Source organism: Anguilla anguilla, chromosome 19, assembly GCF_013347855.1.
Source record: "Anguilla anguilla isolate fAngAng1 chromosome 19, fAngAng1.pri, whole genome shotgun sequence".
Classification (NCBI taxonomy): domain Eukaryota; kingdom Metazoa; phylum Chordata; class Actinopteri; order Anguilliformes; family Anguillidae; genus Anguilla; species Anguilla anguilla.
In genome coordinates, this window is record NC_049219.1 from 5259183 (window position 1) to 5278652 (window position 19470).

The 19470-nt window shown below is 44.2% G+C and overlaps 1 protein-coding gene across 8 annotated transcripts in view; it reads left to right on the forward strand.

Annotated features, from left to right (window-relative positions):
- Nucleotides 1-19470, forward strand: part of LOC118218854 — a 184163-nt gene that overhangs the window by 86007 nt on the left and 78686 nt on the right. For 4 of the 8 annotated variants that reach the window (XM_035401593.1, XM_035401591.1, XM_035401592.1 and 1 more), the window contains exons 11-12: nt 6358-6693; nt 7012-7332. In XM_035401593.1, the coding sequence (XP_035257484.1) occupies nt 6358-6693; nt 7012-7332 (657 nt within the window). Of the gene's footprint in view, nt 1-6357; nt 6694-7011; nt 7333-7665; nt 7963-8663; nt 8783-9133; nt 9479-19470 lie in introns of those variants that run through there. The other 4 variants (XM_035401594.1, XM_035401597.1, XM_035401590.1 and 1 more) reach the window with 4 other exon arrangements.

Consider the following 19470-nt stretch of genomic DNA (forward strand, 5'->3'; position numbering starts at 1 on the left):
TTAGTTTTTTGAGGGCAACTGGAATAAGTAAAAGGATATAAGAGATCCAGACAGCAATACATGGTTATATCCAGAAGGAGGCGGTAATGCAACTAAAAAGGATTTCAACTGCTGTAAAACACCAAAGAAGAAGAAGAAGAATGCACGAACAGTCGAACAGTAGCGATTCCCAGCCTGAAATGAACTTTTCAAGTTTTTGCGTCCTGTTTGGTGAGTAAGCTACACACATGCATTTGGCACTAATGAAAGTGTTTGGTTTCCAAAGGTTGAAAGTGAAGGTCGTTTGAGGTTAAGTAGCAGTGGCGTCGTTAGGTCCGATCCCTGCGATTATTATAGACCTTTCAACGGTAACAACATAAACAAACGTGACTGCGCATGTGCGTTGTTTCTGTCCTAACGTAACCTCCTGCAGAATTTCGCAAACAATAACAACAGAGTCCCTCTAGACTATTTCTGATAACAAGCAAAATAAATAAGTAAATTACGTTAGCTAGCTAGTTAAAACTATGTCTAACCAGTATTATTTGCGGTTACCAGTCGAAGAAAAGAACCGTTACTTGGCCAAACTCATGCGATAACGTTACACTACCAGAAAAACATGACAGAAACAGATAGTGTTGACAGTATTGCACCTTGCTGAGCATCATACACTCCTCGCATAATCCATAACTATTCTGGTTACATGCACATTCCTGTGTAAAAAGTGCACTCTTTCTATGACGTTGCTTAAAAACTATGATTATATGAGACACAAACTGGGGCTAGTGGGCAGCACGTGTAGCCAATGCAATTACTGTAGGTTATTTATTTGTTTAGCATGCATTGATGGAAAAACACTGTGGCTCTTATGTTTGGGTCATCTTGCTAGGTTACCACAACTAAAAATGATCAGGCAATGTAACGCTGTCAAGTCACTGGAAACAGGTATCATGACGTTCAAAACGTAGCTAAAGCGTATCTACTAGCAATGATCTAGCGTTACTGTGTATAATTTATACAATGTTACCTACGTTTAGCTAGCTAGCTACAATAAATTTAGTTAGTTAATTGTTCATAACTATTGAAGGCTTGTTACTGGTCAGCTAGCTATTAGCTATCGCTTATCATGAGTTTGTTACCTGAAACGAAGTGAGTGCTAGTGAGAGCACCTATTATCGACCACCTTCGTTCGACAGACAGGAAAACGTAAACTGATTTGCAACTATATGAAAATATAAAATAATTCCGAGCGTATTGCTTGTCCTAAAGTTGATACAGTAAATAAGGCTGTATTAGTATGACTAAATGTGTATGTATGAAGTTGATTTTAAAAAAATACAGTTTATTATGTGTATTTTTACAGGACTTACATTTTAATAGGTAACGATGTCCAGTTATCTCTCAAAAATACGAAGTAAATGGCAAGCACCAACTATAGACGCTTTCATCGGACGCACGCGCGTTGCCAAGGTTATGCTCTTGTTTTTCTGGTAGTGTAACTTTATCGCACTTGAGTTTGGCCAAATAACGGTTCTTTTCTTTGACTGGTAACCCCAAATAATACTGGCTAGACATAGTTTTCTATCTAGCTAGCTAACGTAATTTACTTGTTATTTATTTTGCTTATCAGAAATAGTCCAGAGGGACTCTGTTGTCATTGATTGTTTGCCCTCAATTTGAGGCACTATCAGAGGTAGAGAAGCTGCCATTCCTCTTGGGACAGAGGAGAGAATGTGTGGCTTTGGTTGCTCAATACACTGCCACTTGCCACACACTGAGGGACAGTAAGTAATTAATTAACAGTAAGTCATTATAACACATAAGCAATTACAAAATCACTTTTTTAAAATTAATTAAGTATACTTTTTAATTACTGTTTCACCTAATTACACTTGACATTACACCAGCTAACATACACAAATACCATGCACACACACACATAGTTGTATTCTGTTCATTGTTTATTGTTTGTTGTACCTACGCTTTGCCAATATACACTACCGCTCAAAAGTTTGGGGTCACTTAGAAATGTCCTTATTTTTGAAAGAAAAGCACAATTTTTTCAATTAAAATCACATTAAATTGATCAGAAATACAGTCTAGACATTGTTAATGTGATAAATGCCTTATAGCTGGAAACGGCTGATTTTTAATGGAATACAGTATCTACATAGGCGTACAGAGGCCCATTTTCAGCAACCATCACTCCTGCGTTCCAATGGCACATTGTGTTAGCTAATCCAAGTTTATCATGTTAAAAGGCTAATTGATCATTAGAAAACCCTTGTGCAATTATGTTAGCACCCCTGAAAACTTTTGTGTTGATTAGAGAAGCAATAAAATTGGCCTTGCTTAGGCTGGTTGAGTATCTGGAGCATCAGCATTTGTGGGTTTGATTATAGTCTCAAAATGGCCAGAAAAAAAGAACTTTCTTCTGAAACTCGTCAGTCTATTCTTGTTCTGAGAAATGAAGGCTATTCCATGTGAGAAATTGCCAAGAAACTGAAGATCTCATACAACGGTGTGTACTACTCCCTTCACAGAACAGCGCAAACTGGCTCTAACCAGAATAGAAAGAGAAGTGGGGGGCCCCGGTGCACAACTGAGCAACAGGACAAGTACATCAGAGTCTCTAGTTTGAGAAACAGACGCCTTAGAGGTCCTCAACTGGCAGCTTCATTAAATGGTACCCGCAAAACACCAGTCTCAACGTCAACAGTAAAGAGGCGACTCCAGGATGCTGGCCTTCTAGGCAGAGTAGCAAAGAAAGAGACTGGTCAATAAAAGGAAAAGATTAAGATGGGCAAAAGAACACAGACATTGGACAGATGAAGATTGGAAAAAAGTGTTATGGACAGACGAATCGAAGTTTGAGGTGTTTGGATCACACAGAAGAATATTTGTAAGACGCAGAACAAATGAAAAGATGCTGGAGGAGTGCTTGACACCATCTGTCAAGCATGGTGGAGGAAATGTGATGGTCTGGGGGTGCTTTGGTGCTGGTAAAGTGGGAGATTTGTACAGGGTAAAGGGGATCTTGAATAAGGAATGCTATCACTCCATTTTACAACACCATGCCATACCCTGTGGACGGCGCTTGATTGGAGCCAATTTCCTCCTACAACAGGACAGTGACCCCAAGCACAGCTCCAAACTATGCAAGAACTATTTAGGGAAGAAGCAGTCATCTGGTATTCTGTCTGTAATGGAGTGGCCAGCGCAGTCACCAGATCTCAACCCTATTGAGCTGTTGTGGGAGCAGCTTGACCGTATGGTACGTAAGAAGTGCCCATCAAGCCAATCCAGCTTGTGGGAGGTGATTCAGGAAGCATGGGGTGAAATTTCTTCAGATTACCTCAACAAACTGACAGCTAGAATGCCAAAGGTCTGCAAGGCTGTAATTGCTGCAAATGGAGGATTCTTTGACAAAAGCAAAGTTTGAAGGACAAAATTATTATTTCAAGTAAAAATCATTATTTCTAAGCGGTAAACCTGTATTTTTCTTTTGAGCGGTAGTGTGTGTGTGTGTGTGTATATATATATATATATACACACACACTACCGCTCAAAAGTTTGGTATGTATATATGAGCACCATAATTCTTTAGACAGTGACACATTTTTTGTTATTTTGGTTCTTTACTCTAGCACTTTGAGTTTGAAAGGATACAATGACAATGAGGTTGAAGTGCAGACTGTCAGCTTTACTTTGAGGGTATTTTCATCCATATCGGATGAACCGTTTAGAAATGACTGCACCTTTTGTACATGGTCCCCCCATATTCGGGGTTCAAAAAATATTGGACACACTGTAAATGACTGCAGTAAATTAACAGCAGGATTTCAACAGTATTAACCAGTTATTTTTAAATACAGCGTTTTCCTGTTAATACAAAAGAAAATCTGTTAAATTTCACTCCATTGACCGTTTTTTAACAGAACTATAATGTATTCCTAAAATACAGCGCTTAACCGCTAATCAATCGTCCAGAGTAGGCCCTGTCTTACGTAACAGTATCATGCAGTATTTTTTGCATTTTGGGAAGAGCAATTCCACGTGGACTGCACATGTGAAGCTGGATCCTTTCTTTTCTTAATCCATCCCCATCTTACTAATTATTTGGTGAGTAGCAATTTTATTTAATTCATAAATCGGTGCAAAGTCTATCAGTGATGTTTCCAGTTTGTTTGCATTACTGAATATGTGCACATTGTGATAGAAGGATTCAGCAGCTAGCTAGAATTTCATAGGTGATTGCCGATTAATCAGACAACACAAGGAGCTCATTTTAATTTCTACATGTCTAAGTTAACGTGTGGACACATGTATTTTGCCAGTGAATTCATGAAGCATAATGATAGTCTTGACAGTGTAAACCTTTTACAGTCTATGGAAGTCACTTCAACAGTTCAGAAGTAGCCTAACAATAAGAGTGCACGCTGGTTATTGGGTGGTAATTTAGCCGTGCAGATTCAAAATTTAAGCCAAGGTTATTTTTAAGATAATCGTTGCTTTGTTGCATGCTGTGAGCATCAAAAAACCACAGCTGTTCATCTTTCTGGCACAAGCCAAACAAGATGCACAAATTTATATCACAATAACTGTTCTGTAACAATAAAAACTTCACATCTCTGCATGTTACTGTGCAACTATTGTTGAAATGAGAGGCAGTAACTGTTGGAGAAATATTGATTCAGGGTACTATAGAAACAGATGGACAGAATATTCATAATGGATAAAAAAAGGTTTCTCAGCCAGTACTGGCAAAATTCTTTTTCACCACTCAACACAATTAATTTCAAACATGGACTAAAAACCCATAAATTTGACAGAGGAAAATTCTATGGTTCAGGTGAAACGGCAGATAGCTGTTTTCAGCGCTGGATGGTCAGCCTTGAGGGCCACATCATATGTGATGGGATCCAGCCCACCTTCTTGACGGGACTTGCTGCATTATTTTCCACCTTGTACACCTTTAATCTTCAATACCAAGAAGAGGCAGCATGCACACTCGAATTCATCCAAAGGTTAGATACTTTTAGTGAAACCTGTATTTTTCTTAACTTTTCGATGACATGCTATTGCACATCTATACATTTGCTACCTTTTATTGTGTTGTCAATCTGAGTGAGTTACACAACTTGATTTTTACACAGTGTCTGAAGAAACGCGATCATTTTTCAGGCGCTTCGTTGGAATGAACCCTTAGAGAGGCACCAAGGCTGGACGGTGTGAAGTGTTCTCAAAGAAAACTGGCTAAGTCCCCAACAAAAAGACAGCAGTCAATCCACATGTATCCACTCTACTGAGGAGACTCATGGACTTTGAGTGGGACTTCATTTAAGAAGATATGTGTTTTAGTTTCTTTGTGTAATATTACATTTTGTCTAATAATATGAAACCATTCAGTGTGACAAATATTCAGTAATAAAAGAAATCAGGAAGGGGCAAACACTTTTTTACAGCATTGTATATGCTTGTGTGTGTGTGTGTGTGTGTGCACATTAAAAAATAAAAAATAAAAAACTTCATGCTTCACTGCCATATTGGTGGACAAAAATTTAGATTTAAATGATTTAAACTGTAAATTATTCATTCTTTTGCGTGAATGGCCCAGTTCTGGGAGATTTCTCTCTTATTCATGAAAAGTCCAGCCTTGTGAGATTTCCCTCGTATTCATGAAAGGTCCAGCCTTTGAGATTTCCCTCTTATACATGAAAGGCCAAGCCCTGTGATATTTACAGAAGATTAAAAAAAACAAAGAAGAGAGAGCATATAACCCCTGTCTTGGCTGCACTGCACTGGCTCCCTGTGTCTTTTAGAGTTGATTTTAAAATTTTGTTACTTGTTTTTAAGGCTCTTAATGGCTTAGCACCCCCATACATTTTAGAGTCCCTGGTGTCCTATGTCCCATGTCCCTTCACGAGCCCTTAGGTCCTCCGAGGCAGGTCTCGGTACCAAATGTACCAAAGGTACCCCAAAAGAAAATTGGGGAAGCCGCCTTCATCCACTACGTGCCAGAATTATGGAACCTCCTGCCAAAAGGTATTAGAGAGGTGGACTCAGTAGACATTTTTAAACAACTGTTGAAAACATATCTTTTTAACCTGGCATACAAATAACGATACCCTTTTCTAGTCCTTTTATTTATTTATTTATTTATTCATTTTATTACATTTTTTATTGTTTTATTCAGTGTTGTGATTATGGTCCATTGTGTTTTGGTGATATGGTTTTATTCTGATATTGTGGTATGACTGTGTTGATCTGTCACAGCACTTTTGCATACTCTGTATGAAAGGTGCTATATAAATAAAGTTATTATTATTATTATTTCTCCCTCTTATGCTGACTGAACATCCAACTTCCCTCCCCTAGCCCAGCTAGCAGCATCTCCAGTCTACTCTGTCCACATGTTTGTGAACATCGGCCGTTCCCTCACTCTCCCCTGCCGTGGAGCCCCCAGCAGGGATGTGGAGTGGCGCTTTCAGCAGTATGGGTATCCTGACTGGCTGGATGTGGCTGACCTCTACACCGGATCCTTTTCCTCTGGAGACGGCTTCCAGGGACGGGTGGAATCCTTCTACTTAAAAGAGCCGGGAAACTACAGCCTTCTCCTCAGTCCTGTGGTGTACAGTGACCTCGGCATTTACAAATGCCAGTACATAGATGGGATTGGGATCATACTTTCTGATGTGAAACTAGAAATTGGAGGTCAGTGCATGTTGCCTTTTTTACGACAGATTGAGTGAATGTTTTTAGTGCTTGTGGATTTGATAGCCCTAAAAGCTGTTTTTTGACAAAGGATATTACTACTATTATTCTTACGATTGTTTTTGGGGGGACAGGATCATTCCAGTCTGTATAAAACCCACAAGCCTCGGGTGGTATGCAGTAGACGGCATATGCTGCATCAGGGCCTTCATCTACCCCAAGCAACAAGCTGTTAATTCCTGTATGCCAGGAATACTTTGTAAATCTCTGTCTGCCTGTTTCTCTCTTTCCCTCTCTCTTTTTCTGTCTCTCTCTCAGAACCATCAAATGTTTCCGTAGCGATGGGAATGTCCGCCAGTCTTCCTTGTTTTGGGAAAATTAATATGCAAGCGCGTGCTGATGATCTGGATATCCTCTGGAAGAGAGGTGGAGAGAACGTTTACCAGCTCCTTAAGACCACCACCACATATGGGCCCAGGTTCGAGAACAGAGCTTCAGTTTCCCCAGAACAAGCCGTCTATGGAAACATGTCTTTCACCATCAGACAGACACGGTTTTCAGATGAAGGCGACTACCAGTGCTTCTACAACAGTCCGAAAGAGAGGGGGAATCCAGATTCTGCCAGTGTCGTTGTGACAGGTAAAATTCACTTTAGATCTTCAGTTCTGTAGGGCAGCCGAGCAGCTCAGGTGTATAAGTGTGTCTGGTGTGTATTATTTATTTTTTCATGTGGTAATTTTAATCAGGGCAAGTGTAACAATGTTTCATAATTTACAGAAGTATTGCTTGATGTACCGCAGATTTGATGAAAGATGACACCAGTAATTTTTGGATGCCATAATTTGCCCTGTATCATTTTTACCTTTTTACATGATCAAGCTGACTGCTGTTGATAATGTGTTCATATCCCCTGTAAATATGCATGTAAATGTAAAATATGTAAACATGTAAATGAATTCCCTGCCCTCACAGGCCACCCACCCCAGAACCTCACAGTGACGCCCGGTGGTTTGCTCTCCATACCGCTCTATACCGCAGACCCAGTGAGGGTAACATTCAGTGCAGGCCTTGGTTCAGATGAGGTGCTGATGCTCGATGCAAATAAAGGCCCAGCCAGGTATGGGGAGCGTTGTGCTCAGAGATGTGAGCTTCTGGCCCAGAACTACACCCTTTTGCTGAGGAGTGTGACACGGGAGGATGCCGGAGTCTACAAGGTGACCGATCCTGAGACTAAGAAGACCATCGGCTCAGTCTCTGTGCGAGTCTCAGGTATGGTCCTCCTCTTCAGCTCTTTGTGTTTGTGCAGATGCAGGGCTCAGCATCTTACTGGTCCACTCTGTTATTCCTCTGACTTATGGCTGCACAATACACATAAGAGACACAAAAGTATAGGTTTTGGGCTTTTGCAATCTTAGGCTATGGTTTCTAAGATGTAGCCTAGCTTTGTCAATTTTTCTGTCTTTCCACAAATTTGCTAAATAAAACATTTATCAAACAATGATTGTAGACTATCAGTGTACTAAGGCCTTACAATTATTGAAAGTAAGACTGATTCTCTTTTAATTAGTCTACAGTTTTTATGGAATTTGCATAAAATTTGTATATTTTCATAACGCCACTGAATTTACTGAAATGTATCGGCCTGTGGACTGCTTTACTCCAGACAGTATAAAAATGGCCTGTTGCAGCCTTTAGTGCAGGTTTTCACCTCTATCTGGCCACAAATTACTGTACTGGGTTTTCTGTCTATAAAATAAAGCTGGAGAAAATGCTCTGATTACTTTAAGCTGCTATAAGACAGGATTTAGGCACAGAAAATGTCCTAGGAAATGGCAGTGGCTTACCTGAGAGTAGAAAAATGTCACTATAGCCCCCCCCACCCCCATAACAGAATCATGCAAATCTGCAAAAACTGCCCCCCCGTTCCCTTTCTTGATCTTGTCTTGATCTCTCTGCTGCGTTTGATACAGTTGATCCTGATGGTGACTCTGGCCCTCAAACCGGTATCTCAGCAATTCCAACGGGATGTACTTTTCCTAACTTATCAGCACAGTCCTGCTGTCTTAACACTTAGTGCAGGAGTTCCCCAGGGCTCCATCTCAGAGTCCTACTGCCTTAGCATCCACAGTCTCCTCCAACCTATGCTGGCACTTCCTATTATGTTGTAGGTTTACAACATTACTTCAGTGCCTACTACTAATGTGCTACTACACTTAGTCAGACTGCTAACTTGGCATCAGCTCTGCTTGTTGTATGAACCTTTATGGAGGCACTTTTTGTAAGTCCCTCTGGATGTTTGCTAAATGTATTATTATTGACGTTGTTGTTATTATCATTGTTGATGTTATTAATATTATTATTGTAGTCTTTCCTTCTTGATTATTACCTGCTCTTCTCTATTTCTCCCAAATGAGTCCCTCTGTCTCCATGTTCTCTGCAGGGCGCTCTGCTGGAGCAGTGGCTGGGATAGTGGTGGGAGTGATGGTGTTGCTGCTGGTTCTGGCTGGCAGTGCCTTTGCAGTCTGGAAGTTCTTCATAAAGCCACAAAACCCTGGAACAGCCAGTGCAGACAGTTTCTAAGGTTCCAGCTGCAGAGCAACATGCGTTCTGTTTCCTGACAGCCCTGAACCCCCTCTCTCTGTGTCCTGTAGGGCAGTTGTAAGTTGTTTCTCTGCAGTCCTCTCTCTGAGGGCTCACATTCTTTATTTCTGCATAAGCTCCCAAATGAGTCTGTGTGTTACTTTCAACATTCCAACACTATCTTCCACTTCCCTTCAGGATCGCCAGATGAGTTTGTTTTTTTCCCACCAGTCTGGCTTCAGGCCGGGCCACTCGACCGAGACTGCACTCCTTTCGGTCAGTGAGTCACTCCATGCTGCACGAGCAGCCTCCCTCTCCTCTGTCCTGATTCTTCTAGACCTGCATTTGACACTGTGGAGCACTCTATCCTCCTGTCCTCCCTGGCAGCAACAGGGATCTGCGGCACAGTCCTTGACTGGATTGAGTCTTAACTCTCTGACCGTTCCTTCCAGGTTGCCTGGGCAGGTAAGGTATCACCACCCCGTCCCCTCGCCACCAGAGTTCCCCAGGGCTCAGTCCTCGGTCCCCTTCTCTTCTCCTTGTACACCAGATCCCTTGGCCCTGTAGTATCTGCCCATGGCTTGTCCTATCACTCCTATGCCGACGACACGCAACTCTTTCTCTCCTTCTCCCCATCGGACACACAGGTCCCTGCCCGCATCTCCGCTTGCCTGAGGGACATACAGAGCTGGATGGACAATCATCACCTGAAGCTCAACCCGGGAAAGACGGAGCTAATCTTTATCCTGCTCTATCCTCTCCCCTCCTCGCTTTTCCATTTCCCTAGGGGACACCTTAGTGACATCATCACCCTGTACCAAGAATCTCAGAGTGGTGATGGACAACAGGCTGTCCCTCTCAAAGAACATCGCAGCAGTAAGCCGGGCGTGCAGATTTTTCCTGTATAACATCCGCAGAATCCGCCACTTTCTCACCACCTACTCAACCCAGCTCCTGGTCCAAGCAATGGTTCTATCCCGCCTGGACTACTGCAACTCTCTTCTGGCTGGACTACCGGCATCTGCCACCAGACCCCTGCAACTCATTCAGAATGCTGCGGCTCGTCTGGTCTTCAATCTCCCCAGACACTCCCACGTCACTCCCCTGCTCACTACCCTCCACTGGCTGCCTGTTATAGCTCGCATCAAATTTAAAACATTGGTCCTAGCATACCAGGCAGTCAAGGGATCAGCCCCAGAATACCTCCACAAGATATTCAAACCCTACATGCCAGCCAGATCCCTCCATTCTGCTACCTCAGGACGCTTAGCACCTCCCCCTCTTTGCACCTGCACTTCCAGAACACGTCTCCTGTCTGTTCTGGCCCCACGATGGTGGAATGACCTCCCTGTGGAGGTCAGAACAGCTGAGACACTGACCCATTTCAAACGACAACTGAAGACTCACCTCAAGACTACTGCTTGTATTTTTTCCATAGATTGCGTTGTTGCCGTTCTCGTTGTTAGTGTTAATCAGTTTAACCCTCAGGGTCCAAGTTGAACTATGCGGTTGTTCCCTGCACTGGGACCGGTACTTCTCTCTAGGGGTTTCGTCATACTTGTTCCTGGTTTTGGTTATACACTTTGTTGTACGTCGCTCTGGATAAGAGCGTCTGCCAAATGCCTGTAATGTAAATGTACTTGAGTAACAGTCTAAAATACTCTCAGAAGGACATTGACGAAATAAAATAACACAGGCCGTGGATAGAAATGCTTTTAAGGACTTAGACAAACTGGTAAAGCAACTTCACTCCACTCCGGTTCAGTCTAATATCCTCCTTGAGCGTCTCAATTATTTGGAGAACCAAAGCCGAAGGAATAACATTATAATTGATGGAATAACTTCGGATCATGCAGAGGAATCGTGCAATGAGAGAAGCCAGAGCGAAGGGTAATTATGCCATAATCAGCTATGACCGGCTCATTGTGAGACCAAAGAGAAACACTGATGGGTCATCCTAGTTTTAATGGAAATCAAATGACTGTGTATTTTTAGGTTGTCATTTGAAACTGTGTCATAAGCCACTAAATGTCTATTAAGCTACCAAAGAAAGGCGTAACGGTGAAGCCACACTATACCTCCATTCATTTTGAATGAGGGGTCAGACCCCACAAGGCATGTTGGGATTGCCGGCGGCATTGGCGAGAGGCGGCAAGGCCGCGGGGGAGATGGCGAAAATTCAACTTTGACCCCTCGCCGCGTCGTGGTTACCAATCTGATTTGATCTAAAGATCTGTCATTTAAATTGTCCCCATTTTTTTCTAATTTTAGTTCCACATTAAAAAAAAATGGAAGACTCGCTCATAATTTCCGTGTCGGGTTACCCATGTCTGTACGATCCTGCGCTGCCCTCCTACAGAGACACCAACAAGAAGAACACAGCGTGGAGGGCAGTTGCAGAAATTGTCGGTGTCTCTGGTATGTGGCACTACAAATAAAAAGCAAATCCCCCAAGCAGAATATAAATTAGAATATAATAAAGGGGAGGAGGAGTTCTCCCCAGCAGAAAAACGTGAGGCAAGCGACAGTGAGGCAAGCCAGGCAAGTAATAATGAGGCAGAAGAAGAAGAAGAGTCAGACGGGGAAGAGGGGCCTGCATAGGTGGGGGGAGCCTTAGCTGGGCGATATCAAAATGTATGAAAAAGACCGCCAACCCGGCGTAACCCAGCAGCAGAAGGATATAGCCATAATACTAAAAACCCCAATACCATAGTGCCATTGTTGATTAGGGAAGGCGGTGTACCCCGATACATTCCCTGGTCCACCCAAGATATGCATAATGTAATAACCAATCTCCCTGATTTGCAGAATGGGGCGAGCCACTGGATCAGGGTGCTGGAGGAGGAGACGACAGGCCGGATCCTGGCTGTGGGGGACCTGAAGGCTCTCCTGGGAAAGGTTGTGGGGATGGAAACAATGCTGGACATATTTGAGCAGGCTGGCTTTGACAGAAACCATGCGCAGTCTCCAGCAGTGGACGGTGGGCCGTTTGATAACGTGTGTGGGGTTGTTTGGACTGCTCTGCGAGCCCTGTATCCCGCACGACCGGACATAACAACCTTAACGGGACCGCCGTTAAAAGACAATGAACCGCCAGCAACATACATCCACACGCAGTTGCGCAGGTGGAGATTGATAACTGAAAGGGACGTACGGGCAGATCCCATAATGACCACCCTCTTCCGCAAAGCCAGGGGTTGTCACAGGAAGTGGGGCGCCGCCTCGATGAGGTGGTGGGACTGAACACCATGACACACAGAGAATTTGTGGATCATGTGGTGCACGCTGTAGAAAGGCAGCAGAAAGGGGAAAAAGCTGGAAGATCAAACAAAAAACATTCAAAGGAAGCTACTGCAGTTGCAGCTGGAGGAGCTGAAAGCCAAAAAAAAAAAGGCGAGAGAAATAAAAGAGCTGGATAAAGAAAAAGAGGCGAAAAAAGTGGCATCTGTGAAAATACAGAATATGGACAATGGATTCTTTGACTTTGAAGCCCCCCCCCCCCCGCCTGAACCATGGAGCAGCCTGATGGTGCCCCAGCCGACGGTGATCTACAACTTCTCCGGCATCCCTCACCCAGTGGCCTTGCAAGGTAATATGAAAGGGGGGGGGGGGGGCCACAACCGGGTGGGAATCAAATGGGGGGAGGGCCAGGGAATGGTAGTCAAAAGAATCAGTGGAAAGGGCAGCAGAATCAGAATAACAACATGCAAAATAGAAATTGGAACCAACAAGGCTTTCCTAATCAACAGAGACAGGGCCCCATAGTTTGCTATGGATGTGGTCAGGAGGGGCACATAAAAAGACGGTGTCCAAACGCCCAAGGGATGTACCCAGGTAACCAGGGGACCTGGGTACCTAATCAGCCTCAGCAATCGCAGGGTTACCCCAACTTGGCCCCACCTCCCCAGGCTAGGCCCCCATATCAGTGGGGGACCTGTAAATTACCAAGGTGCCCAATAGGGGTGCCCAGAGAACCCAGGCAGAGTAGGACAGCATGTAATGATAACAAACGGGCCAGAATAAGAACCTATAATAAATGTACAAATCGGAGGAAAAACTGTCCCTATGATGATAGATACTGGAGCAACATGCACATGCATTAAGAAAGAATATGCCTCACATCTGCCACTGTCGGGAGAAGTTATTCAAACAGTAGGGTTCTCGGGGGAAACAATGATAAGCCCGACCACGGTATTAATAAAAATAGGCGCGAAAGAAGCAAAATTAGAGGTAGTAGTATGCAAAAATTCCCCCATAAGCCTTCTAGGAAGAGATGCAATTCTGGCCTTAGGACTAAAATTAAACTGTGAAGGAGGGGGCATAGATTTAACAGGAATGTACTATATGAGAAGTGAAAACCTCCACATGGCAAATGTTTATTGGGTAGGGGATATTGAGACTCAAGTAAAAGACCAAGTGTGGAGCACTTGGCAAAAATATGTTGAGGCTCACATCCCGCAGGCAACTGAGCCAGAATATGACTTACATTGTACAATGAGGTTTGATCCCTACCAGGATCCAGATCTAGAAAGAGAGTGGTGTTACGGTTGCTCTCCACACCCGCAAACATAAGCGATGCCGACAGCAAGGTTTCCCAATAATAACCAATACTTTTTATTATTAGAACACTATACGTAATGACAAAATAACTATACAACATAAGGTGAAATCCAGATACGACCGTGGTCCAACGGCGAGGAGAAAATAAAGCCCCCTCCCGAGAAGCCGACTCCAGGCTTCCTTTTATGGGCACCACCACAGGTGCTTCCAATTATCTGAAACTAGAAAACAGGCCTCCAAACGGCCAGCGCCCTCACCTGACACGGAGGGGCATAACACCCCCCCCCACCAGCTGGGGACACCAGTCCCCAAAACAGAAATTCAAACAAACAAATACCAAATCATAAATACCAACTCCAAGCATCGACAGCCGAGACTTCCCACTTTGACTCCCAGCGTTGAACCTCTTCTGCCATGCCACTGCAACTTGAGGATAGAAAGAGAACGAGGGGAGACGAACAGAGAGAGAAACGCCGCAACTGACGGCGGCCTGTCAACAAGCCACGTGATCAACGCATCAAGACGCATCCCTAGACTCGGCACATCTGCGGGACAACGCATCTGCTACCACATTGTCCTTCCCACGAATGTGCCGAATCTCCAGGTGATGCCCCTACAAAAACAGGCTCCAGCGCATGAGGCGCTGGTTTTTGTTTTGCATCTAATGTAAATAAACTAACGGGTTATGGTCCGTAAACACCAGCACAGGGTGATTAACAGAGCCGACATAGACCTCGAAATGTTGCACTGCCCAGACAAAAACTAAAGTCTCCTTTTCAATGGTGGAGTAGTGGCGTTGGTGTTTATTGAATTTACGGGAAAAGAAATACATCGGGTGATCAATGGTCAGCTCATCCTCCTGTAACAAGACTGCACCGGCACCTACGTCGCTAGCATCAATGGCGAGCTTAAACGGCTTGTCAAAATGAGGGGCTGACAAAACGGGAGCATTACATAAAAGGGCTTTGACATTTTCAAAAGTGATCTTTACATTACAGGCATTTAGGCACAACTTTTACATAGCATTTTTACATTGTATCCATTTATAGAGCTGGATATATACTGAAGCAATTTCGGTTAAGTACCTTGCTCAAGGGTACAACGGCAGTGTCCTACCTGGGAATCGAACTTGCGACCTTTCGGTTACAAGCCCAGTTCTTTACCCACTGTGCTACACTCCGTCCCGATCTGACAAGCGAGGGACCAATGAAACGGGACCTTACCCCCGAGGAGGTCAGTCAAGGGGGCGACTACAGCAGAGAAATTTGGGCAAAACCCACGATAATAACCAGACATTCCCAAAAATCTCATCACTTCCTTCTTACTAGTCGGAGCAGGAAAACGGTCAATAGCCTCGACTTTGGCGCGCACGGGCCGGACCTCACCACGGCCAACCACCTTGCCAAGGTATGTGACCGTGGCTTGTCCGAACTCACATTTAGCCAGGTTCACAGTAAGGTTTGCATCTACTAGACGAGCAAACAAGGCTCTGATCCACGCCAGATGTTGAGGCCAAGTGTCACTGAACACAATGACGTCATCTAGATATGCAGCGCACCCCTGGAGACCAGACAGCACGCAGTTCATTAACCGCTGAAAAGTTGCGGGGGCGTTACGCATACCAAAAGCCATGACTGAATAAGAGTATAAACCCTGTGGGGTTACAAACGCAGAAACCTATTTCGCTCTCTGGGTCAACGGGACTTGCCAGTAACCCTTGAGGAGGTCAAATTTACTGACAAATTGTGCCGAAACAACCTGGTCTATGCAGTCCTCCATTCTCGGGAGAGGGTAGCAGTCAGCTTTTGTTACAGCATTAACTTTATGATAAAGTTGACAAAACCTATACGAGCCATCCGGCTTCCCAATTAGCAAGCATGAGCTAGACCAGCTAGAAAAACTGGGCCGCGCAATGTTATTTTCAAGCATATAATTCAATTCTTTAAGTAGATGTTCACCCACATCAATATCATGCTCCACAAGCGTAGTTCGTGAAGGAATATTAGGAAAGAGAGATAGATGAGACTTAATCAAACAGACAAGGTCAGACTGTTTGGAACTGGTCAAAAACAAAAACTGTGTTTCAAGGTTCCTAAGGAACTGTGAATTATATAACCTACCCCTAAATACCTCCTCAGCTGGCAATACTTCATCTTCCCCTGTGTCTACCACCCACGGAGGCTGAGAAGGGTGGTCAGCCATGGAGCTGGCAAATGCAGGAGGATCAAAGGGGTTCAGCACCGAGGACAAGGCTACAGGCTTAACAGGGACAGATAAGGAAGCCTCAGCATTCGGCCCGGCTGACAACGGCTCGGAAGGGCGAGCATAATACGGCTTCAGCATGTTAATATGGCACAGTTGAACGCTTTTTCCTATCTGGAGTGTTAATCAAATAGTTTAGGTCTGAAACCCTCTGCTCCACAACGTAAGGTCCACTAAACCTAGCCTGTAAGGCCGAACCAAGAATGGGCAGCAATGCCAAGACTTTATCTCCAGGATCAAAGTGGCGGACTTTAGCCTTCTGATCGAACCAACCCTTCATTCTCTTCTGGGAGCCTTCTAGGTTTTTCTTAGCCAACGCACACGCCCTATACAACCGAAGGCGAAAATCATTCACGTAGTTCAACATGTTAGCCGGAGGTGTTTCTGGAAGCCATTGATCTCTAATCAGCCCAAGGGGACCTCTAACTTGGTGTCCAAACACCAATTCAGTAGGACTAAAACCTGTGCTTTCCTGTGACACCTCACGGGCGGCCATAAGCAACCAGGGGAGTCCCACCTCCCAATCCTTCTCCAGCTCATGGCAGTACGCATGTAGCATGGACTTCAATGTTTGATGGAAGCGTTTGAGGGCGCCCTGGCTTTCAGCGTGATAGGCACTAGACACGTTGTGCTTTATTCTGAGCTGTCGAAGAACTTGGGCAAAAACACGGGACATAAAATTGGTTCCCTGGTCTGTCTGAACCACTTTGAGAATGCCAAAAACTGTTATAAACTTGGTCAGAGCTTTCAAAACGGCTTTAGCCGTAATCGTACGCAACGGCACGGCCTCTGGATATCGTGTAGCTTGGCACATCATAGTGAGCAAATACGTGTTTCCAGCTTTGGACCGAGGAAGCAGACCAACACAATCAACAATAAGATGTTTGAACGGTTCGCCAATTATGGGGATCGGAAACAATGGCGCAGGTGGAATGATTTTATTAGGTTTACCAGTGAGCTGGCAAACGTAACAAGTTTTACAATACTGCACTACATCTGTTTTCAATCCCGGCCAGAAAAACTGGCAAAGAACACGATTGTATGTTTTATTTACTCCTAAATGTCCAGCTATACCATCATGGGAGACACTCAAAATCTGCTGCCTGTAAGGCGAGGGAATAACTACCTGATAGACTACAACACGCTCAGCAGACATGCTACTGGGCCTCCATTTTCTCATTAACACACCCTCTTTAGTGAAGTAACCCTGGGACACAGAATCCAGCTCACTATCAGGGATAACCTGCTCAAAAGGGACAGACAGAGCACAATCAGCTGTCTGAGCTGCCACTATTTCCTCTCTGGACACTGACAAGTCACACACCCCACTCAAGGGCATCTCCTCAGAGACAACGTCCTCTTTGGCTTTGGCTGTCGGGAAAACCTGGAGTGGAATACACTTCTCAGGATTAGCCATAAAAGTTTCACTCCAATCTAAGCAGCAGGGTGGGTCAGGCTTAGGCACCCGGGAAACAGAGGGCGAATTATCACGGCGACTCATTGCTCGAGTGACGGCACAGGCGGGAAAAACCCCAGGGAACCTCTGGGTACACAGATCGGGCTCCCTGGACGGGCACGGCACAGTAACGACCTCGATGGGCCTTTCCACCCCTTTCCAAACCGCACCCCCTGCCAACTCATTTCCCATCAGGAAGGTGACTCCCTCTACAGGCAATGAGGGACACACTCCTACCACCACGGTTCCAGACACTAGGTCCGAAGTAATATTAATGCGGTGCAAAGGCTCCTCCACAAAGCCCATTCCAAAACCCTGAACCAATACACTGCTCCCAGTAGAAGTCTCAGCTGAAAGGGGTAAAATACCCTCAAGGAGAAAAGACTGTGCTGCCCCAGTGTCTCGAAGTATCTTAACCGATCTCATTTCTGCCGTACCTGGTAAAGATACGGAACCATTCGTAAGAAACGGGGCGTAATCACAAATATCCCCATGTTCCTGAGACGTTAAGCTTCTCCAAGGAGACGCCACAGCCAGCCTCCGCGATCGCAACGGAGCAACCAAAGCTGCGGGTTTTACATGGGACTGAGCCTTTAAAATTGAACAGTTTGCCACCACATGTCCACGCATCTTACAAAAATTACAATGTCGGGTCTCAAAACGCCTGCCAACAGGATTACCGTCGCTTATCCTGTTTGCTGAGGGATCGTAAACATAGCTGCCATTTCTGGGCGGTGCATCACTGCGATATCGGTGATCTCCAAACACCCCTCGGTGCGTCAAAACAAACTCATCGGCTAGTACGGCAGCTGCTGCAGGTGTACTCACTTTGTGTTCATTAATATATGTAGCAATGCGTTCAGGCACAGAGTTTTTAAAATCCTCCAACACCATAAGATTACGCAAATCTTCAAATGTGCTAACTTTAGTGGAAACACACCAGCGATCAAATAAAGACATAGATTCTCGAGCAAACTCAACATACGTTTGATTATCTCTTTTCTTTAAAGGAGTACCTTGGTGGTTGAACGTGACACTTCCCAGTTGTCTTTAGGCAACAACAAAACAAATGTGCATAATTTTTTTATTCTTCAGTCATTTCAATGTACTTTAAAATGTATTTTTCTAAACCTAAATTTCCCACTATAAAATTTCCCACTATAAAAATTCACCCGAACCGTCTGGGCGTGGTAATGAGAACTGTCAGTTAGCTATGATTGACAGACCGTGCCCCGTTACCATAGCTACCCCCATGATACGCGCTCTCTTTGGGAGACTGAATTTTCACAAGCTAGCTAGCTTAGTAGTATATCAAGTATCGATAGATAGCTAAGGTAAGGACGTTGACTTATATCCAATTATAATTTTTGCTATCTAGCTAGCCAAGTTAAGATAAAAGCACAACTATAACGTCCTCATAAAAGCAAACTAGCAAGCTAACTTTATCGAAAACATTGCCTTATGAAAGCAAACCTCCTAGCTAGCTAACGTTAGCTAGCTAGCTAAATGAATAACCAGAAATAATCTAAAGGCACTCACTTTAAGTGAACCTAACGTGAGTAAAATATTTGCATTGTCTGAACAGCAGGACGGTGTGTCCTGTCAGATTTCTTTACGGGGCGTGGGAATGGGAGTGGTTACTGTATACGTGACGCAGCAAAATGACAACTTTCTCAACCGGTTGAAAATAGGACGATGAATTTAAAACGCATATTTCTCCAAAAATACAGAACGGACATATTTAATACTTTGCTCATTGTGTTTCTTCAATGCCTCTTGTGCAAATAGCACATAAAACCGAGAAAATGTGAAAATCACCATGGTACTCCTTTAAGGTTCTAAACTTTTGGCGATACGCTTCTGGCACCAACTCATACGCTCTAAGAATGGCAGCCTTTACTGTCGGATAGTCGAGGCTC